Source organism: Macadamia integrifolia, unplaced genomic scaffold (genome assembly GCF_013358625.1).
Source record: "Macadamia integrifolia cultivar HAES 741 unplaced genomic scaffold, SCU_Mint_v3 scaffold559, whole genome shotgun sequence".
Classification (NCBI taxonomy): Eukaryota; Viridiplantae; Streptophyta; class Magnoliopsida; order Proteales; family Proteaceae; genus Macadamia; species Macadamia integrifolia.
Window position 1 is genome coordinate 128,654 of NW_024870484.1, and position 24,342 is coordinate 152,995.

Here is a 24,342-nt window from a genome sequence, read left to right on the forward strand (position 1 = left end):
GAGACAAGATACGACGTACTATATGCTTATGGATATATTTATGATACAGGGTTACTTTTAAGGGTTAGCCGGTGTGACCCGGGACCCGTATCGGCACTAGCTGGCTCCTACCTACGACGTAGCTTGTATTCCTGAGGCCCAACGTATAGCATAGGGAATGCCACCTGTGTCAGTAGCACATACCCATAGGTTATAAGAATTAGTAATGGACTAGGGAATGAGAATAGTTAATTAAATGGACTCATGAGCATCATTTTCTATGTGTGGAGCATGCATTGCATATAGAAGTGTGTGCTTGTTCTCCCCCACCCCTCACTGAGCATCACCAGTGCTCACCCCTTTTATTTACTCCTTCTAGATGTCGAGGTTGAGACCAGTATTCTGCCGACTTCCTGCTCTGATTATGAGACAGTGGCCATGGATAACTTGGCCAATCTTCAAGAAGATGGAATTGACCATGGACCCGACTGCGAATGCGATGACTGCACCTATGGAGGCCAGTACTTCTGAGGAGTAGACTTACTAGCGACTATTCTTTTTGTCTAAATATATACTTCCGCGAAGAATATACTTTTTGAGGATCCGAGTCTTTTTGGAAGATGTTATGTTTTGTGTGTATATATATATACATGGATGACAGTTTTTGATGGTTCAGACTACAGGTAATACACGTTTATACTAGGATCACTATAACATAATGGACTATTGTAAATAGCTTGTGAATCATTGTACATATGATATCAGATATCACATAGAAGCACTGGGTGAGTATGAATTATTTATTTGATTTCATATATCCGCTAAATACTTTGATGATCATGACTTTTAGATATATGTGGTTGTGGTGTTGTGGACTCTCCTAGAATTGGATCCTGGGGAAGTATCAGGCTGAATGGATGCGGTAACGTATCCAATGCCGGCATGCCTGTGCCAAGAGAAGGCTAGGTGTGACGGTGGTATCAGAGTCAAACTCTAGGACTGAAGTCTGACAACCCACATAACCTTAGGATCATTCAGTGCAATAGGAAGTAAAGAAATAAAAGCTTCAAGATAAAAGCTTGATTGTTGTGAATTGTTTGTCTATGATAGAAATATGATTAGGATATCAATGATTAAATTTGTACATGGTCAACTGCTGCATTACTCATCCTTATTGACAATATATATGTGTTGAGAATTGGGAATTGATACGCTATGATTTTCAAGAAATTCCCAATATGCCTCCAAAACGGGATCGATCTCAACAAAAACCAGGGCACCAGAAAAGGGGTCGGCCTACTACTAGAGCTCCCCCTGTGGTGTTTGGGGAGGATGGGAGAGTGAGTGAAGACATCAAGAATTAATGAGTATGTTCCTACACCTGCTCCTACAGCAGTAGCAGCATCAGTGCCACCTCCTGCACCACCAGTACTTACAGCACAGGATGTGGTAGCTATAGTGATCAATATAGTCCAGGGTATACAACAAGGGCTGCAACAAACAATACAACAAAATATGCAGCAATAGAAACAACAACAGCAACAACAGACTAGGATGATTGAGGAAATGGCCACAGCATTACGTGCCAGGGGAATAATAGTTCCACCTGCACAAGTAGCACCCCAAACTACAAGTGGGCAAGTAGCTCATGTGGTGCCAGTTGTAGGTATTCAGGCAGGACAACAAGGCTTAGAGAACACACCAGCACTGCAAGTATGGACAGACACAAGCAAGTTGATGGAGAAATTCCAAAAATATAGGCCTCATACTTCAGTGGTGTGAGTTCTAACCCATTAGCACCATCAAAATGGGTAGAAGGAGTTGAGAAGGCATTGGCGGTGTTGAATTGCAGTGATGAGCAGAAGATTATGTGTGCCACCTATCAGCTGCAGAATGAGGCCTATGCCTGGTGGAAGGCTACCAGACCCATACTGTTAGCTATGTATCCACATCCCACCTGGGATCAGTTTGTGGAAGTGTTCTATAATATTTTCCAATCAGTGTGAGGGATAGGAAGGAGTCAGAATTCAAGGCTTTGGTTCAAGGACCTAAGTCAGTGTTAGAGTACCAGCAGCAATTTGAGGATTTGTACCATTTTGACCCAGAACATATGAAGAATGACAGTGCAAAGGCAAAGAAATTTGAGAAAGGTCTGAGATCTAGTATAGGCTATCCTAATAGCACACCGGCTCCAGAACTATGTGATGTGGTTCAGATTGCAAAGTCCATTAGGACAAGCAAAGGGAAGGCTACCAGATTCAGGCAGCAAGAAGGGCCAGGACAGGTAACACAAGGCAGTTTGGAAGGTTTGGAAGGGGAGCTTCTACTCCTGCCCCAATATCCAGACAGAGAGGCTAGTCAAACTTTTACCCAGACACAGTCAGCACAGTCTCAGCTAGCAGTTTCTACAGTCTAGCCTATCACTGTGAGATGTTATGTATGCCAGCAGTCGGGGGCATTATGCAAAATTCTTTCTCAAAGGAACCAAGTGGGCAGAGAGTGGTTCTTCTTCTACATCTACCAAGAAGTCACGGCATCTGGGAAAGTTTTTGCACTGACAGCCGAGGAAGCCGAGGCTGCACCTGGAGTAGTGACAGGTATAGTGCTTGTCTCTAGTATACCAGCATATGTATTGTTTGATTCTGGTGCATCTCATTCATTTGTGTCTTCTAACTTTGCTCCAAAGCTGGGTGTGAAATCTAAAAAGTTATCTTATCAGTTGATGATCGGTACACCTAAGGATTTATTGTCGACTTAAATGTGTATGAACCCTGTATCATTCAATATGTGGGCGAAATATAATAGCCCACTTGATTTGCATAGATAGGAAGGACTTTGATGTCATACTAGGAATGGATAGGCTATCATCATATCGAGCTTGTGTGCTCTGTGCTGAAAGAAGATATTATTCAGACCTAGGAATGGAGATGAGTTTATATATCAAGGACACAGAAAGGAAAATAGGAAGATATTGATTTCTGCTATCCAAGTACAGAAATTACTAAATGAAGGATGTGAAGCATATCTGGCACGTGTCCAAGACACTACCAAGAAGACTGCTACATTGGAAGAACTGGAAGTAGTCAAAGAGTTCCCATATGTATTTCCAGAGGATCCAAGTAGTGTACCCCCAGATAGGGAAACTGAATTTTGTATTGATTTAATACTGGGGCAGCACCAATGTCAAGGGCACCTTACAGAATGGTTCCTGCTGAATTGAAGGAGTTAAAGGAGCAGTTGCAAGATTTGTTGAAGGGCTTTATTAAACCCAGTGTGTCACCTTGGGGAGCTCCAGTCTTGTTTGTGAAGAAGAAAGACGGGAGTTTACGGATGTGTATTGACTATAGGGAGTTGAACAAGTTGATGATTAAGAACTGGTATCCGCTTCCCCGTATAGATGATTTGTTAACCAGTTGCAAGGAGCTAGTACATTCTCCAAGATTGATTTGAGGTCAGGGTATCATTAGTTGAAGGTCAAAGAAAGTGATATCCAAAAGACAGCTTTCAAGACTAGGTATGGCCACTATGAATTTGTGGTTATGCCATTTGGACTCACCAATGCATCAGCAGCTTTTATGGGACTGATGAATAAAGTGTTTCATGATATGCTAGATCAGTATGTGATTGTCTTCATTGATGATATTTTGATTTATTCCAAGAGTAAAGAGGATCATGCAATTCATTTGAGGTCAATATTACAGAGGTTGAGAGAGAAGCAGTTGTATGCCAAGTTTAGTAAATGTGAATTTTGGTTATCACAAGTGAATTTCTTGGGACACATTGTATCTGCTAGAGGTATTGAGGTTGATCCTGAAAAGGTGAAAGCAGTGTTGGATTGGGAGTCTCCTAAGACTGTTAGTGAAATTCGGACTTTTCTGGGCTTAGCAGGTTATTACAGAAGATTCAACTTTGCTCGGATTTCTACTCCTATGACCCAGTTAACTCGAAAAGGGGTTAAGTTTGAATGGACTAAAGAATGTGAAAACAGTTTTGAGGAACTGAAGAACCGACTGGTAACAGCTCCAGTCCTTGCTATTCCAGATGGTACATCAGGATTGGTTGTATATAGTGATGCATCCAAGCAGGGCTTAGGATGTGTGTTAATGCAGAATGGCAGGGTAATTGCTTATGCTTCTAGGAAATTGAAAGATTATGAAAATAATTATTCTACACATGATCTAGAATTGGCAGCAGTAATTTTTGCATTGAAAATTTGGCGTCACTATTTGTATGGAGAGAAATGTGAAATTTATAGTGACCATAAAAGCCTTAAGTATCTCTTCACCCAGAAAGAACTGAATATGAGGCAAAGAAGATGGCTGGAATTACTAAAGGATTATGACTACACTATTCACTACCATCCAAGGAAAGCTAATGTGGTAGCAGATGCTCTCAGTAGGAAACACAAAGTTACTACATTAGCTGCACTTATTGCTAATCCTATGTTGATTGAGGAAGCAAGAGAGTTGGGTTTGGAGGTAATTGTGGAAGTGGAGACACTTGAAGATACAACACTTGCCATAATGACCATTAAGGCTTCTTTGCTTGAACAAATCAAGCAAGCCCAACTTAAAGATGTGTTAAGGAAGACCATTGATGCTGTAAATAGTGGGAGACAGAAAGAATTGAGGTTCACAACGAAATATGGAATTCTATGGTTCAGTGACAGATTGTGTGTTCCAAGGGAAGAGAAGCTGATAGAGTTGATTCTGAATGAAGCCCACAGCACACCTTACTTTGTACATCTTAGAAGTACTAAAATGTATAGAGATCTGAAGAAAACTTATTGGTGGCATGGTATGAGGACTGATGTAGGAGAACATGTGGCAAAATGCATGAATTGCCAGTTGGTAAAAGCATTGAGACAGAGGCCACATGGGTTATTACCTCTCCCAGTACCAGAGTGGAAATGGGAGCATGACACTATGGACTTTGTGACAAGATTACCCAGAACCAGAAGAGGGAATGACACTATATGGGTGGTTGTTGACAAGTTGACCAAGGTAACCCATTTTAGACCTATAAAGATATCTTACTCCATGGAGAAGTTAGCACAATTGTACATTGATAATATAGTGAGATATCATGGTGTGCCTATCAGTATTGTTTCTGACCGTGATTCCCGCTTCACTTCTAAACTCTGGGAAAGTATATAGAAGGCAATAGGAACCAAACTGAAATTTAGCACAGCCTTTTATCCTCAGACAGATGGGCAGACAGCAAGAACATTTCAGACCTTGGAGGATATGTTGAGGGTCTATGCTATTAACATAAGCTATAGGTGGGATGAGTATATACCATTAGTTGAGTTTGCATATAATAACAGCTATTAATCAACTATTGGTATGGCACCATTTGAAGCTTTGTATGGGAGAAAATGTAAAACCCCATTGTATTGGGATGAAGTGGGAGAAAGGAGAATTTTGGGACCTGAGTTGGTACAAGCTACCTGTGAGAAAGTAGATATGATTAGAGAAAGAATCAAGGCAGCTCAATCCAGGCAGAAAAGTTATGCAGACAACAGGAAGAAGCCTCTAGAGTTTAAGGTGGGCGAAAACATATTTCTGAAGGTTTCACCTATCAAAGGCATCAAGAGATTTGGAAAAAGAGGTAAATTAAGTTCAAGGTATATAGGACCTTTTGAGATATTAAATGGGGTTGGCAAGACAGCCTATAGATTGGCATTACCTCTAGAACTGGACAGATTTCACAATATCTTCCATGTTTCTATGTTGAAGAAGTATATTCCAGATCCTTCACATGTATTACCTCCAGACACTATGATTTTCAGGAAATTCTCAATATGCCTCCAACTGTCACACCCAGCCTTCTCTTGGCACAGGTATGCCAGCACTGGATACGTTACCGCATCCATTCAGCCTGATACTTCCCCGGGATCCAATTCTAGGAGAGTCCACAACACCACAGCCACATATATCTAAAAGTCATGATCAAAGTATTTTGCGGATATATGAAATCAAATAAATAATTCTTACTCACCCATTGCTTCTATGTGATATCTGATATCATAGGTACAATGATTCACAAGCTATTTACAACAGTCCATTATGTTATACATGTATTACCTGTAGTCGGAACCATAAAAAACTGTCATCCATACATTATATATATATATATATATATACACAACATATAACATCTTCCAAAAATGCGCGGATCCTCAAAAAGTATGATCTTCGTGGAAGTATATATTTACACAAAAAGAATAGTCCCTGGTAAGTCTACTCCTCAGAAGTATCGGCTTCCATAGGCGCAGTAGTCACATTCGCAATCGGGTCCATGGTCGATTCCATCTTCTTGAAGATTGGCCAAGTTATCCATGGCCACTGTCTCATAATCAGAGCAGGAAGTCGGCAAAATACTGGTCTCAACCTCGACATTTAGAATGAGTAAATAAAAGGGGTGAGCACTGGTAATGCTCAGTGAGGGGTGGGGGTATGCTCCACACATAAAAAATGATGCTCATGAGTTCATTTAATTAACTATTATTATTCCCTAGTCCATTACTAAGTCTTATAACCTATGGGTATAAGTGCTACTGATGCAGGTGGCATTCCCTACCCTACACGTTAGGCCTCAGGAATACAAGCTACCCTGATGCTGATCAGGCAGCCACATAATTCGGGATTAGTCCGTACCTAACCCCGTACGGACAAGGGGTGTAGCATTTGAGGTCACATCAAAAGAATGGGGGGTTGAGAAGGGCACCCACTCACCTTGACAATCAAATCCCACTATCTCAACAAGCTCTCACAGCTATTTGAAGTTCCTAAAAATCAGAATTTATATATACATTTATTAAATAAATTTGTCAAGTTTAAACCTACCCTAAGAGAGTCATTTTCTATTCCCTTATTAGCCCTACAGATCCTCTTTCAGACCTCTAATTCACTGTAAAAATCTGAGGGCAAAACAGTCTCCGGATACCTAACCGGCTGGAGACTTTGGCCCGACCGGCTGGCCGGATGTCTCCCACCAATTGTCTCTCTCCTACAGAATTTTGATTCTATCAGTTTTCTGTAGAATTTCACCTCTATTTAAAGACTTTATTCTCATATTGACAGTTTAATACCTTTAATTCAACCCTTTTACTCGTCCATACATAAATTCCATTTTTTATTTCTTAACTCATGCATGGAATTCAGCAGAAATTTCCAGATTTCCCTCAAATTAAACAATATTCTTATATAAGATCATGAATTTAGGTGGGATTTCAAGATCCAGTAGTTCGAGTTAGTATGCATATAATCCACCACATATTTCACTTTGCATGTGAAGGATCAAGCCTCTAAACATCTTTCATGTGCATTCTTGAACCTCAAATCAGTAAATAAAAATGGGATTTTATTTCATTTCAAGGATATTTTCCTGTTTTAAGAACTCAAGTGAGAATTCTCACATTTTAGTCCCAATCGGCCATGGTGCATACAACCATTTACATAACTTTATATATATATATATATATATATATTCCAATTAATCCATCAAAGAACAGAAAGATTAAACTCCATAAGGTCAAATTATTACTGAAATTTCCAAATTTTCATTCATTCCTCATGTTCCAGCCAAATCGGTCCAAAACCCTTTCAATTTCTGAAACTTTCTCATAATCTAGAAGCATGCAGGTGAGATTCTTCTTACCTATTCACTGAATCTTCTAGCAGCAGCCTAAGTGAGTCAATGTCTCTCTTGATCTCCCTCTCTTCTCTTCTCTTCTTCTTCTTCTTCTTCTTCCTCCTTTCTTCTTTCTGTCTGAAGGAGAAAATGAGGGAGAGAAATGGGGTGGTGGTGGATACATATAACATATGTATATGTCACTCCATATTACTTACACTAATTCCAATTTCAGATTATACATTCCACACCCATATTAAATTATAATTTCTAATTTCATAATTTTTCTTATTTAACTTATTTTAATATATCCACTATCTTATTATAATATATATAGGGTACTATATGATTTACATTACCATGTTATTAATACTTGTAGGTACCCATCTTTACTTTATAAATTTTAATTCCATTATTTATTATTCATTCTTCTTAGTCACATCAGACTTATAGGAACAGGTCCACATGTCAAGGCTTCCAAGAATGGGACCCATTCGGTCAAACCTAACCAATCTATCCAGTCAACAGCCAGCCAGTCATTTCAAGAACTGTCCAGCCTTTTGAGCCAGATTTGCTCTTTTATAGAGTCTGTTTAGTCCCTTTGCATTATTTACCCTTATAAAAGGTTAAGGAATAGCTGTTGGCCCACTTTTCTTGCTGTTTCTTGCAACAATATTGGCAGAAGGCACAGGTAAATGTTGGGTCATCCCTTCCTTCCTGACACTCCACTGTGCCAGCCAAGCTAGCATTAGCTTCTCCAGTCTGTTACTCTTGCCTGTGCACAGCCAATGTAAAGAGGTGAGATTTGGGGTGTTACACAATAGAGGTACATGGACTGGAGAACTGATATAATGAGGGTAAGACGACAGCATAGGAGAGGAGCTTGCCTTTCCAAAGCTGGAGTTTTTTTTTTTCTTCTGAGAAGGTCAAGCATTGGGGAGCAATGATGGGAAGAAAGCCTGGAGGAGATGAGACTATGAAAGGGAGACCAGATATTTGACAGGCAAAGATCCCAAAGAAAATCCCATGATCCCAAGGAGAAGGGCTTGGGACTCGGAAGGAACACTAGAGAGGAAGATGCTAGAATGAAGGAGGTTAATACTTGACTCGAGAGAGTTTCAAAGGAATGGTGGGAGGACATGATAGTGGAGATGGAGAGGGGGTCGGCCTTGGAGAAGATCATGATATCATCGGCAAAAGCCAAATGAGAGAAAAGGGATTTGCATTACAGGATAGGGGATATGAGATGAAGGTCGGTAGCAGATTAAATGGAACGAGATAGAACTTCTAAGGACAGGGAGGAGAAAAGGAGAAAGGGAGTGCCACGCCTAGAGGGGAAGTAGCCAACGGGATACCATTAACCAAGATACAAAATCGGGGGGAGGAAATGCAAGAGTGCACCTAGTGGACAAAGGAGATCGAGAAGGACATGTGGTGCAGAACTTTGAAGATGAAGTCCCACCTAAGCGTGTCGAACGCCTTATGGATGTCAATCTTGAGGAGGGCAGCAGGAGAGTGGAATTTACGGTCAAAACTGTGGATAATCTTGTGGCAAAGGATGATATTATTCGCAATGTTCTTTCCACAATGAAGGCGGATTGATTGGGGCTCACAAGAGAGTCGATAACTTTCTGAATCCTATTAGCGAGGATTTTGGCAATGAATTTGTAAAGAAGATTACAGAGAGAAATGTGATGGAGGCATCAAGGTGTACAGACGCAAGATGAAGAAGAAACAGCCATCTTTGTGGCTGAAAGAAGAAGAAAGAAGAAGAAGAAAAAGGAGGAAGAAAAGGAGGCTCGATCCAGCCTTTCCAGCGCTGGATTGAGTCCCTCTCTCTTTCCGGATTTCAGCAAATCTTGTGGGCCCCATTAGTTTTTAGTTTAGTAGTTTATTTTATAATATTATTTTCCTTGTTAGTCTTTTAATTAATTAGGAAACTACTTTATTAGTTGTTAGTTTTTAGGAAGTCTTTATTTACTTTCAATTGGCTCTTTTTATTTTTAGTAACTAAGTTTATTATGTATGTAATGGCCTAGGCCATAATGAAGGAATGGAAAAATTATGGAAAACAGCCAATGAGCAAAACTCCCCACCCCTCTTACGATTTTCTCTCTCTAAATCTCATCTTTCTCTCATTCTCTCTATCTCGTCCTCTCTTTCTTTGTTCTCTCTCATCCCGTCTCTCTCTTTCACTGTCTCTGTCCTCTCGGTTACTGTTACATCTGCTGCAGCTACTGAACAACAGTGGAAAACCATCTCAATCATATAAGCCCCATCTGAGCCACTGTTGAGCACTTCACCAACAAACTAGGTTTCCCTCATCGATTAAAGTGAACTGCACCTCTGTTTTTGGAAGACTTCGGCTTCTTCTTTTCTCCTCAGACCGGGACAGCAACAAGGTAAGTAATTAAACTAAACCCCTCCACCTCCATTAATCCCGTTATATGTTGCAGCCCATTAGCATTGAAACCTTCGTTTATGCCTATTTTACTACTTTTGCATATCTTGTTTGGTGTCTAGATTGATTTGTGCTGAACCTAACATCCGCATGACGTTTGTTCCCTTCCCCATGTCCCCACTTGAAGCTTATGTAAGTTTTTGTGTTTGTCCGCTTAGATTGAAATTGCTCCTGGCTACATGTTGATTTGTCTTTATTTATTGCATGTCAAATCTTGTTTTGCTGAGCATATTGGATTATAAGAATGAGGTCATCACGAAAGATGTTCCAGCAGGAGGAGAAGAATCTCATACTGAAGTTGTCCAGGCCGGGGGCCTTATAAGCTTAATGGGAAAGGATAGCCGAGAGAATTTCATCATTAGAGGGAATGGATTGGAGGGACGAGAGGAGCTCGTCCGAGACAAATTTGTTGAGGAGATTGTGAGGGATGGGGGAGAGGGGGAGGGGCGGGCAGAAGATCCCACGGAAGTGAGAGACAGCTTCAGATTTGATATCCTCAGGATTGAAGATCTCAATACCGAACGAGGAAATAAGCCTCGGGACGGTGTTGGAAAATGCTACATTTCAATATTTCCGGTACAGTTTTATTTGATATGAAATTATTCCGTACTTTTTTTTGCAATTTTGTTTCCTTTTGTGTATATAATCTGTATTTCGGTATGGCATTTGGTACGTTTTAGTATTTAGATATGGTTCGGTACATACCGAATGGTTGTCTTAGAAACTGATATCGGTACTGAACCAAGGAACATCCCATTTTGTCATATCGAAACCGTACCGAATTTCAATTTTGGTATCGGTACCTAATTGACATCCTTACACCAGATAAAATTAATGTATACCTTCACAGCCCATGCCTACAGAGCATGGTGGGATGCACCACTGAGCTTAATAGCAGTAATTTGGATAGTCATCGAGTCCAAAGAGGATTTTGATTCACCCATTGAATAAGAGAATATAGAACAACAGCACTAAATAAGTCACAATAGCAAAACACATAATAGCACACTGATAAAACCTTGATAAATCAGTAGCAGTTTGCTGTTGGCGATTAAGCTCAATGGTGCACCCCACCATTTCTGTAGGCATAGGCTGTGAAGATTACATCAATGTTATCTGGTGTAAGGGTGTCAATTCAGTACTGATACCAAAACTGTACCGAAGGAGATTCAGTACGGTTTCGATATGACAAAATGGGATCTTCCTTGGTTCGGTACGGTATCAGTTTTTAAAACAACCGTTCGGTATGTACCAAACCAAATCGAAATACTAAAATTGTACCAAATACTGTACCGAAATACAGATTATATACAGAAAAGGAAACAAAATTGCAAAAAAAATGTATGAAAATTATATTTGTACCAAATAAAAATTGTACCGGAAATATAAAAATGTAGGCATTTTTCTTGGAATGTTACAATTTCAGTATTGACTCTTGGAATGTTGTACCATACCGAATATTGTACCGTTCGACACCCTTAATCTAGCGCACAGATCTTCTCGAAGATTGATCTAAAGAGTTGGAATCACCAATCCGCATTCATCTTAGCGATGAGTGGAAGAAAGCATTCAACTAAAAAGATGGATTATTTGAATGGAAGGTTATGCCATTCCGACTCACTAAAATGCACTCAATACTTTTATGAAGGTGATACACCTCTTCATCGGCAAGTTTCTTGTTGTCTACTTGATGATATCCTGATATACAGTAAGGTTAAGTCTGGCTGGCCACCTTGACCATTTGCAACATGTGATGTGAGTACTGTGATGAAGAAACTCTATATCAACCAAAAGAAGTGTTCCTTCATGCTGCCTGGGTGATTTTCCTTATCTTTATTGTATCATCATAGGGTGTCAAAGCTGATCCAGAGAAGGTTCGCAGCATAGTTGATTGGTCTACTCCTCAACATTACAGAAGTGCACAGTTTTCAAGGTTTGGCATCTTTCTATAGGCGCTTCATCAAAGTTTCAGCACCATTATGGCACTATCACCAAGTATATTAAAGGAAATGATCATTTCGAATGGACACCAAAGCCACCAAAGCCTTCACTCTTATCAAGCGGCAAACGATAGAGGCACCAGTTCTACAACTTCTGGATTTTGATAAGGTGTTCCAGGTGGCTACTGACGCTTCTCTAATCAGCCTTGGCGGTGTTCTCATGCAGGGAGGTCATCCAATAGCCTTCTACAGTGAGAAACTGAACAGCACCAACAGATGTCACTCTATTACGATCTGGAATTATACGCAGTGGTGCAAGTATCGAGAATTGGCGACATTGCCTGATCGGTAAGGAGTTCATATTGTTTACCGACCACGAAGCACTAAGCTTACAATCCCAAAAGTTGGTAAGCCAGAGGCATGCCAAGTCGGTGGCACACCTGCAGGAATTCATTTTTGCTCTCAAATATAAGGTAGGTAAAGAGAATACTATGGCCGACGCATTTGCAGAAAAGTGCTAACTTGCACATTTTTCAGCACACACCATGAGTATAGATTACATCAAGGCTGAGTACCCACGGAGGGGACTTCTCCGTTATATATTAGAAATTATAGCAAGAAAACCGAGATCCAAAATATTCATTGCATGATGGTTTTCTCTTTATAGGTACTCGATTGTGCATCCTCGCTAAATCTCTACGACAGCATTTTATATGGGAATTGCAGGAGGTGGCTTAGGACATTTTAGACCTTATAAAACCTTCCTCCAGGTGACTGACCATTATCACTGGCCACATTTTCAGAGGGATGCTGAGCATGTACTTAAGCAATGCCGCATGTGTCAGCTCGGGAAAGGGATGAAGCAGAATACTGGTTTATATTCCCCGCTGCCCATTCCTCATACACTATGGATTCACATCAGCATGGACTTCATGCTTGGCCTGCCCACTACTCGGGAAAAGCACAATTCCATATTCTTGGTGGTTGACAGGTTTTCCAAGATGGCGCACTTCATACCATGTCGAAAAACCTTCGATGCTAGTCACATTGCAACCCTTTTCTTCAAAGAGGTTGTAAATATACACAGGTTGCCAAAGTTGATCGTTTAAGATCGAGATGTTAAGTTCAAGAGCTATTTCTAGAAGACATTTTGGATGAAGAAAAATACCAAGTTACAATAATCTATTGTTTTTCGTCCACAAACAACAATTAGATAGAGGTTGTCAACCACAATTTGGGTAATCTCTTATGTTACTTAGTGAGTGACTACGAGAAGACCTGGCCGTCCATCCTCAACATAGCTGATTTTTCTTACAATAGCCTAGTTAATCATAGCATGGGTCATACTACATTTGATATTATGCTCGGAGTTCCACTAAAGGACCGATTGACTTAGTTCCCCTCCCTTATCATGCATGTGTTAGTATTGAGGTGGTGAAGGGCTGGTAGGGGAAGGGAAGAATCCCTTAGATAATCACAAAGTTGCAGGGAAGGAGTGAGTCACACAAGAAGAAGGGGGGGAAGGAGAATCGCACACACAGCAACCATGCAGGCTTTCACACAACACAATCAACTATTTCATTCTTCAAATCTGTCTTCTCAATCGGTTACATGGTATTAATAATAAAAGAAACCCAATATGAAAAGGAAACATACTCTAATTTGGTAACTCAAATTAATTGGAAACTAAATTCTAATAGCTATCTCCTACTATTGCATATTAATTCCAAAATAGAAATAAATAAAATCCTAAAAGATCCTACTAGCCAAAGACCCAAACTGAATTCAACTGTGTGAATACCCAAATGGGTTTGAATTGGTCCATGATTGTGCACCTGCATCAATTTCCCCGGTGTCGAGAAAAACTCAAGCACAAGTTTTGTAAAACACAAAAAAACACCAATCGATCTCCATCATTGACTATAAAAAATCATCAATTAAACCACGGTCGAATGATATGAAATCCGCAACGCAAAGCTTATTGTTGAAGTAGTGACTTGGAAATATAAAATCGATCGGTTTACTCAAAAGGTCAACCAATTTAATTTTTTTCATAAGACTAATCTTCAACAACCATCAGCGTCATCTCGTCTTCCATCATTGGAGACTCGTCTTCTGGTTCGTCCACTTGTTTCTCAACGACTGAGATCAAATTGTTGAAGGAAAGGTTTAATTTGTCCTTAATGTGTGCATTGTTGTAGAGTCTCCTTGCATAAGTGTTGAGTCTCATCGAGCTTCTCTCGTATCAGTTGGATTCGTTGACGGATCTCCAGTAAGAGAGTTAGATCCATTGGCAAGTTTTACCATCCGGAATAGCTATGGACCCACACAAATAAGACAGTAACTCCAATAGTCAATTTGGTGGCAGCACTGTAAATATAGATGTTCAACTTGAAACACAAAAGATCATGAATTAATGTATAAAAGGGGAGGAGTATATTTGAAAAAGTAAAAAAAAAAAAAAAAAAAAAGAACAAAAAAGTGTAGATGAAAGGGGTAAATCTGGAAAAGGAAAAAAAGGATTCAACTCTTAATTTGAGTAATACGTAGGGGAAAGGGTAAAAGTGGAAAACGAGGTTTAAAAAGATAACTTATCTAGAGAAGGGTGGAGGATAGACATTTCATAGTCGTCTTCTACCTCTGGAAGTAGGAGACCAACGACATAGGTTGATGCATATCAGCACAGAACCTTGACTTCGACTTCAACTTCGATAAGGATTTGAGTTCGAGGAAAGCTTCGAACCAGGTATGTAACCCTTGAACGAGATCGATTGAAGTTTTAGGATGAAGAAAAATACGGCAGTGGGTTTTCTATGGGAAATCGAAGGGAGTTTTTTTCTTTATCACACGAACCCTAGAAGAGGGGGTGGGTTTCGATCATAGATAAAGGGGAAGAGGGTTATGGCGGAAGATGTGAAATGGGAGGATAGGGTATGTACTGTGGGGGTTGGGATTTTCTGCGGGAGAGGGGTTCAACAAAGAGTTTTGGATTTTTCTTTTCTTTTCTTCTTCTTCTTTTTTTTTTTTTTTGGGTATTGTCGTTGCTAGTGCTAGTATCCTTTTGCAAATAGTAATGGGAAAGAGAATAGGGAAGGATAGGATTCTTCGCCTTTGATACCAAATTGGTAGAGGGCCGGTAGGGGAAAGGGAAGAATCCCTTAGATGAACCCAAAGCTGTAGAGGGAGAGGGAGTCGTCTGTCTTCTCAATCGGTTGCATGGTATAAATAACAAAAGAAACCCAACATGGAAAGGAAACCTATTCTAATTTGGAAACTCAAATTAATAGAAATTAAATCCTAATAGCTATCTCCTAATATTGCATATAAATTCAAAATAGAATAAATAAAATCCTAAAAGATCCTACTAGCCAAAAACCCAAATTGGATCCTATTCATCTCCGTCTGGATACCCATATGGGCTTCGATCAGTCCACAGTTGTGCACCTGGACCATGAGGCAGATGAGCTCATTCGGCACATCACTAAGGTACACACTAACGTTTTATGCCAATGCATTTCTCTCAATAATGATATATATATACTGATCGTCACCGTTGTTATGTTGAGTTCCAGCCTGGAGATATGTCATGGTTTGAATAACTCCGGATTATATATATATATATATACACTGATCGTCACCGTTGTTATGTTGAGTTCCAGCCTGGAGATATGGTCATGGTTTGAATAACTCCGGAGAGGTTTATACCTGGCACTAATCATACTCCATCCATGAAAGATGGGTCCCTAGACTCCCTACAAAATACTGAAGAAAATCGATCCTAACGCATATGTTTTTGAGCTGCCACCAGATATGACTATCATCAACACCTTTAACGTGGCAGATTTGACTCCTTATGCGGGTCACCATTCTGATGACAGCAATACAGAGCATTCTCTTCGGTACCTCAATTTGTTACACCACTAAGACAAGATTGAGGATGTCATCGATGAGAGGTACATCATGGTGTTTAATGGCGGCAGCTATCACAAGTTTCTTGTCAAATGGAAGGGATAACCGAAAGACTGATTGCATATGGATCCATGCAGATGACTTCAAGCAGCTCAACCCAGATCTCTATAAGTAGTACATGTCACTTTTACATTCCTCATGGTCGAATGCTTTCACGCCAGGAACAGATGATGCAGGGGGAGTATATAACATACTCCCGCAAGAAGGTCCAGGCCCAACTCAATACGGGCTGAGTCCAGCCCATTTGTGGGCTTAGGCCAGCCAGCTGTGGGCTTAGTTAGCTATTTTGATTTAACTAGATTCCCTCACCTTGGGTGAGTAGGTTTCCTTTTGTTATTCTGCTCTCCTTTTAAACTATGCTTAGTATTAGCAATAGGATTGGCTTTTCATAGTTAGATAACTTAGATTAGGACTCTGTTTTAGCTTTTCTATACAAGCTTGTAAGAGCCAAGGCTCCATATGATTTATGAAATTAAAGTTTTGAGTTCTGCAATTATGCTGTGCGATTTCGGTCATGGTGTGAAGCTTTTGGGCAGTGGGGTTCTGATCCAATTGGCGGGAAGCAATTGTTATCCTTTTTCTCTTCTATGTACTCTGTTTTCATTGCAACTGAAGTATTAATTGATCCTCCCATCAATTGGTATTTCTGTTCTTAACTTTCTCTGATTTGATTCAAAGTACCATTCATCAATCTGATACTATTCTACATAATCTGTTCTCGCTCTTCTATATCATTAGAACTCTTATTTACAACCTGTGGCACCCCTGTTTTTGGCCTATTTTCTGTCTGATTTATTTAATCAACTGAAACTGATCTACTTATCAGATCAGGGTGAAACTTGGGGGCACTCAAGGCCTCTAATACTGACCCTTGACCAGGGTTTTGTTGGAACAGATCACTTGATCTGCTGCTATTGAATTTCTCCTCAAATCTGTCCTGTCTTATGTTTCAGACCTGAGTTTCTCTGATTACTTTCAATTGAGCCATTAGATTTGAATCATACTTTGGCGATTGATTGATTGATCCAGCAAAAAAGGGAACTCCATTTGAATCTTAGGCTGATCTAACATTCTGATTGTGATTAATTAGAAGTCTCTTATTTGCTGAATTTCTGTTTCAGATCTGATTCTCTTCTTATTACTCTTAATCAAACCTTTGGATAATTAATATCCTTTGAATATCTATTCTACTATTTGTGATTGATTGTCAAAGTTTCACCTTCAATGAGAGTTGAATTTTGTTGGCTCTTTGATTTGGGTTTGCTTGGGATCATGTAAGGGAGGTGTTTAGACTGAATCTAGGGATCATCCCACCCACCCCCACCCCCACCCCCATCAAATCAGTTCCTTTACTTCTCAGGGACAATCTCACAGAATGTGCCCTGTCCATATAATTTATGGTGTCCAACTTGAAAATTAAAATTTGAGGATTAGAACTCTCCAACGTAAACACAGTTAAAATTTACATTGCTGGAAGCCTGCATACATTATGAGTCTATGACCCTCCCCAAACCTCACAGTGGCGGGAGCCTCATGCACTGGATACGCCCTTTAAATATATATATATACTAGGCGAGCCTGTGGCACAATAGTTAAGTTGCACTATTGCAACATGTTGGTCACAGGTTCAAACCTTGGAAACAGCCTCTTCTGCGAAGCAGGGGGTAAAGCTGCGCACATTTGCCCCTCCCAGACCCTGCAGTAGCACGAGCCTTGTGCATTGGGTTTTTTTTTTTTTTTTTTTTTTTTAATATATATATATATATAATCTAGAAATTACAAACATACCCTTACAAGTGCTGGGTATGACAACGTTGAATTAAATTACATGAATAACCTTACAAACCACCATTCTTACACAGAAAAAGGTGACCAATAGCCTCCTAGAATATATGAATATTAAAGCATTGAAATTTACCCCTAAAAAAGAAAGGATTGAAGTTCCATCAATCCAATTTTATAAGCTTTAGCGATATAACTTAAAACAGCCTCAATCATATAAGCTCTAATTCAAAAGATGCTGGCCATTCAAATAACATGTAATCTCAACAAGCCAAAGTTCCTTCTAAATAGAATTTCGATATAGTAATTTATACAAAAAGGAAATAGAAACAAAAGCAAATGAAAGCATGATACCATCACCATTGGCGAGCAAAGTCATAAGCACATAAATGGAGGTCATCCATGGTTTAAAGTATCGGTACGTATCGTACCGTATTGGCCGATATGTATCTGTATTGGCTCTTACCGATACAATACATGAAATTTTTTAAATTCTTTTGTATTGATACGCATCCTACGATACACACCAATACGTACCAATACTCTGGAAAATTAAAAATCGAGGTGAAATGTACGTTTCGGTATGTATCAGTCAATAATACCAATATGGTATGATACGGCGTGCTATGGTCATATAATGGCCAAGATGGGTCATTTTTCAAAAAAAACACGATTTTTTGAAGGGTTTTTATTCCAAAGTTGTTGCCAGCCATTTTAGTGCGATATATGCATAATAGCTTTTTTTTAACTATTTTTTTATGCAAAAGTGTATAAAAAAGTGTTTTCTATCCATTTATTTGCGTATCTTCTCTGATCCGATACGATACCCTCCGATACGTATCTAAATTTTGGCCGACCGAGACTGATACTTTAATCCTTGAGGTCATCAATCACTCCATGCATGACAAGAACACAACATACCTGCATACAGATGAGTTTGGAATCGCCTTGCACATGAATTTGTTTAAACCCTTTCTTAAGAGCATATTTCATTCCTAAAATCATGGCTCGATACTCAGCAACATTGTTGGTTGTGATGCCTAAACCTTCACGTAATCGGTAAACCTTCAAAGATAAAGGTTAGGCAGCAAATACTTTACAAAACACACAGGATTATAAAGACTGTTAGAAACAAGCATGAAATGTACTCAACTAAATGCATACCACTCTTCCATCTTCAGCTCGCAGTACAGCTCCAGCACCAGCTTGTCCAGGATTTCCTTTTGAAGCACCATCAAACTCAAGAATACAGGACTGCTGATGGATATGGACACTAGGCTTATTATGCAAGACAAAAATACAAAGCAAGTCTATGTGTGCTACTATATGGGTGACAGAATTTTCTTATACCATGCACATTCTTTTGAAAGGATTTAGAATTCCCCCCACCCTTTCCTTTTTTTTTGGGGGGTTGGGAGGGTAGGGATGGGGAGGCGACAAGAGAAAATTCTTTCAATTTAAAATATGATATCTATTGATGTGTGACAGAATTAGAACTTGAAATCAGTACCTGCACATGAAGAAAGGAAGAAGGAAAGTAGAAGTTGAAGAGGAGAGAATAACACCCCACGATTAGAGAGAACTCGAATAATCTCTAATCGTGGGGTGTGGACTGTGGAACCTTTAAAAGAATAATTCAATGTGAAAATTAGAATATTACAATAAAGGACAAAGACCACCAGTGAGTCCACATGTCAGATCTTTCAATGTCCTCAAACTCTTGAAAAGCAAAAGCCCAATCAATAAGGTACGATACTACATCACCATGTATCCCTTATAGAATCCGTAGCTTTATAGTCAAACACCACCTATCACTTTTGGTCCATGATTTCCAAGTTACGATCCACAAAATTAAATCAAGTTTACAGCCCTGGTCACAGTTTGTTGACAATTAAAATGGTAAATGAAACATGGTTAGCGTTAAATGCCATGGTATGGCTTCTAAGATTACAATTAAAGTCAGATACAGGTCTGAAGCAAACTGAAGTGCCTGGGTAACCAATCAGTTCATTTTCAAATTGAAATTTTCTACAAATCTCTCAAATGCAAGATAAATACAAAAAGTAAATGCCATAGGAACAATAAGTTAGAATGCAAGGATTGTGAATAACCAAGGGATAAAGAAAGAAGAAGCAAAAGAAGAAAAGGATAGGGTTGAAGGAGAGGAATAATGATAGAATGTGTGTTAAGAGTATTGCCTCTCTTAACTTTATTACTTCACTAATGGATTACAAGTAATTACATTCACCTCCTTAGGGAGGTAAAAGGGAAAAATAAGTATTACAATATAACATGATTAGTGACATAACTAGTTCCAAACTACCCTATGAGCATAATCTCTAACATCTCTAACACTCCCCCTTGAACTAGAGAATAAATGTCATGCATTCCTAGCTTGGATGGCAAAGTACTAAACTGATGACGAAGAAGCCCCTTTGTGAAATATCAGCCAGCTGATTTCTAGTCCTCACAAAAGGTGTACATATGTAACTAGAGTCAATCTTCTCTCTAATGAAGTGTCTGTCCACCTTTATATGTTTTGTTCTGTCATGTTGCACAGGATTGTGGGCTATACTTGTTGCAGCCTTGTTGTCACAATAAAGTCTCATGGGTGCCTCAGTATCAAATCCCAACTTTTGGACTAGCCTTCTCAACCAGAGGAACTCACACAGTTCATGAGCCATAGCTTTAAACTCTGCCTCTGCACTAGATTGAGCCACCACAGGTTGTTTTTTGCTCTTCCATATGACTAGGTTGCCACCTACAAATGTACAATAGTCTGATATAGATCTCCTGTCAGAAATTGAACCAGCCCAATCAGCATCAGTTAAGCCTTTTATCCTCATGTGGTTATGCATGGCAAAAAGTATTCCTTTTCCCTGGAGAGGACTTTTAAGTACCGGAGGATACGGTAGACAGCATCCAAGTGTCCACTCTTGGGAGCATGCATAAACTGACTCACCACACCCACTGCATAAGCATAAATAATATCTAGACAAGTCAAGGACAAATAAATAAGTTTTTCAACTAGCCCCTGATATGTCTTGTATCAACCAGGGAAGGGCCACAATCTTCCCCAAGTTTATGATTTTGCTCAATTGGAGAACTTGCAAGTTGCAGCTCAACATTCCTGTCCCTTTCAATAGATTTAGGACAAACTTTCTTTGGCATATATTTATGCCCTTCTTGGATCTAGACACTTCAACCCCCAGGAAGTACTTAAGGGTCCCAAATCTTTGATTTCAAGCTGTTGGACTAAGTAGGTCTTCAGCTTGGCTATCTCAGCTCTGTCATCTCCAGTCACCACAATGTCATCAACATAGACAATCAGGGTTGTGATGGTTCCATTACCTCAATTATTGAACAAGATGTGGTCAGCCTAACTCTGGGAATAACCATTCTTCAGAATGGCCTGTCTGAACCTTTCAAACCATGCCTTTGGAGACTGTTTAAAACCATACAGAGCCTTCTTGAGAAGATACATTTACTGCAGCTAAAGGGAACTTAAAGCCAAGAGGATTTTGCATATACACCTCCTCCTCTAAATCACCATGTAGGAAGGCATTCTTCACATCCATTTGATACAATGGCCAGTCTTTAATTGCTGCTAGGGATAAGAGAACCCTTATGAAGTTATGTTTAGCTACAGGAGCAAATGTCTCCTGATAGTCAATCCCATACACTTGGTGTATCCTTTTTCCACCAGCCTTGCCTTCTATCTCTCAATAATACCATCTGATCGGTACTTCATTGCGTAAGCATCCAATTGGAATTCTCCTCATGGGAAGATCAACTAATTTCCAAGTACAATTTTTTTCGAGGGCCATCATTTTATCAGTCATGGCTTCCTCCCATTTAGGGTCAGACATAGCTTCAAAAACATTCTTGGGAATAGAAACAAATGAGAAAGTAATAGTAAAGGCAACATATGTAGGAGAGGAGAGTCATAGGAAACAAACTGGGCTATAGGATTAGTGCAAGCTCTCTTTCCCTTTCTAGTAGCAGTGGGAAGTCTAACTCAGATGAAGGAGAAAGGATATTACCTGGCTGAGGAAAGTGGATCTCAGGATTTCAGAGAGCTCTTGGCAGGTCTTCTTACTCCTTATGTACATAATATCCGCCTTTTCATTACTAGAACCTGAAAACCCTCTTGAATGATCACCAACATCAAATCCACCTATTTGTGTTTCCCAATGTCAAGCATAAAAGGGGAAATAGGCAAGGGGGAAACTAAAGGAATTTCACAAGTAGCCTTTTCACTCCCATTATTCTCCCCCTGAAAATGATGCTAATGGTGTGCGAAGTAAGGTGCAGACTCAAGGAAAGTGACATATTTTGAGAGGGGCCTTTGTCTGAAAGAAGGATGATAGCACTTATAACCTTTGGTAGTGGAAGAATAGCCAAGAAAGATACATTTAAGAGCCTTGGGGTCCAGTTCAGTCTGAGAAGATCTATTAATATGGGCATAACAAACACACCCAAACACTTTGGGGGGAAGAGAAAAGGAAGAAGACTGAGGAGACAAGGTGTCTAAGGGATTTTTGGAACCAAAAATTTTGCTGGCATACGGTTGATTAAAAATGTAATAGTAAGAAGAGCATCAGACCAAAAGGTTTTAGGAATATACATACCAAATAGAAGACTCATACTAACTTCCATCAAATGACGATTTTTCCTCTTAGCTACCCCATTTTGTTGGGGTGTGTCAACACAAGCCAACTGATGGATAATGCCATTATCCATAAAGAGTCCTGAAGACCACCATACATAGACTCCCCCCTTTGTCAGAACGAACAATTTTAATCTTGGTGTCAAAATCTGTGCATATCATACGACAAAAAATTTTAAAGGCATCTTTATATCACCCTTATGCTTTATCAAAACGGTCCAAGTAGCACGGGAAAAATCATCAACAAATGAAACAAAGTAGTGATAACCAAGTAAAGAGGTAGTAGTAGAAGGCCCCCAAACATCCGAGTGCAGAATGTGAAAAGGAATAGTACATCTATTACCATGATAAGGATAAGAAGAACGACAATGTTTGGCAAAAATGCATGATTCACAATGAAAGATATGGGAACTAGGAAAAGAAGTAAATAAATGAGGTAATTGTTTCTCTATAATAACAAAAGAGGAATGTCCTAAACGTTGGTGCCACAACATCATAGAATCCACAGAACTGTTGTTAGTACATCCACACACATAGGACTGAACTATAGCCAAAAAGGTGATTGAGGTTCAAGTAAGCAGAGCCCTTTCTCCTCACGCCCACTTCCAATAATCCTCTTTGTCACCAAATCCTGAAAGAGACAATCACAAGGAAAAAAAGTGACAATAGTTTAAGGATTTTGTTAGGTGACTTACAGATAAAAGATTAGTGGCAAGGTTAGGAACATGAAGAACAAAGTCAATTGAAATGGAGGAAGTAACATGAATGCTACCTTACGAGAAATAGAGGAAATTGAGCCATCAGCTACCTTGACCTTATCTCTACAAGAACAAATAGAGTAGGAATCATAATAATGGGACATACCAGTCATATGATCCGTAGCACTAGAACCAATAACCCAAGATGGAGGTGTGGAAGGAACAGATAAGGAAGCCTGCAAGGCTGAAGCTAAGGAATCTGGCACTGCAAGTGAAGAGGATGATGAGCCCCCAGTTGTGACATGACCCTACGGAATGCTGCAATATCATCCCCACTAAGAGAGTTTTGCTCTGCCTGTATGCTAAGAGTAGACCCTATAGTATAACCTCAATCTGAACACTGTGCGCTCTAGCTCCCCCTCTACGACCACCACATACACCACTAGATCCACCACACAAACCAGGACGACCATGAAGAACCCAACATCTCTTTGATGTGCCCAGATTTCCCACAATAATCACATCGCCTATTCGCCTGTCATCTCCACAAGGTGGCCCTTGACCTTTGCCACTAGACGTGTCAACCGGTCTGGCCATGCCAGTCTCAGTTGGACTTAATCAGGCTCGCCCATTTGAAACTCTTGCACCAAGAACGCCCATTTAAGTAAACTGGCCGAGGTTTGGGGGACATGGAACAGTTTATAATCGGGCCGGTCAGTGTCAGGCTTTAATCGAGCTACCTTTATCGGATTACAGACCTACTTAAGTCTAAACCGGCTCTAATCGGGTTCTAAACGTGCCTACCCTAAAATCATTTTCTTAAGTGCATTAAATGTCCAAAAATCTTCCATTTGAATATAGTAAAAGTCATATAAAACCCTCCACAGTTCATCATATATGAGATCATAGTTGTTTCTTACAAAAAAAAAAAAAAAGAGAGAGATTATGACAATTACAACTTACAAAATATAACATAATTAAACCAAATCTTATTACAAAGTAAAGAGTAAAAAAATCAAATCCTATTTCATCCACATGACACTTGGCACAATCCACATATTTAGAAACAAGAACATTCAGAATTCATCTAAAAACCCTCCACAGTTCATCCATCATCAACTTTTCAATCAAATATCCCTTTTAAAAATCTGTTGGAAAACATCTCTTCAACAAAGTATTAAAAATAACAAAGGCACTAAGCCGGAAACC

At 39.6% G+C, this 24,342-nt stretch overlaps 1 protein-coding gene across 6 annotated transcripts in view; it reads right to left on the reverse strand.

Annotated features, from left to right (window-relative positions):
- The window catches only part of LOC122069224, a 69,558-nt gene that overhangs the window by 15,115 nt on the left and 30,101 nt on the right, over nt 1-24,342 (reverse strand). For 4 of the 6 annotated variants that reach the window (XM_042633191.1, XM_042633192.1, XM_042633190.1 and 1 more), the window contains 2 exons: nt 18,931-19,023; nt 18,688-18,831 (listed from right to left, as the gene is read on the reverse strand). In XM_042633191.1, the coding sequence (XP_042489125.1) occupies nt 18,688-18,831; nt 18,931-19,023 (237 nt within the window). The remainder of the gene's footprint in view (nt 1-18,687; nt 18,832-18,930; nt 19,024-24,342) is intronic. The other 2 variants (XM_042633193.1, XM_042633195.1) reach the window with 1 other exon arrangement.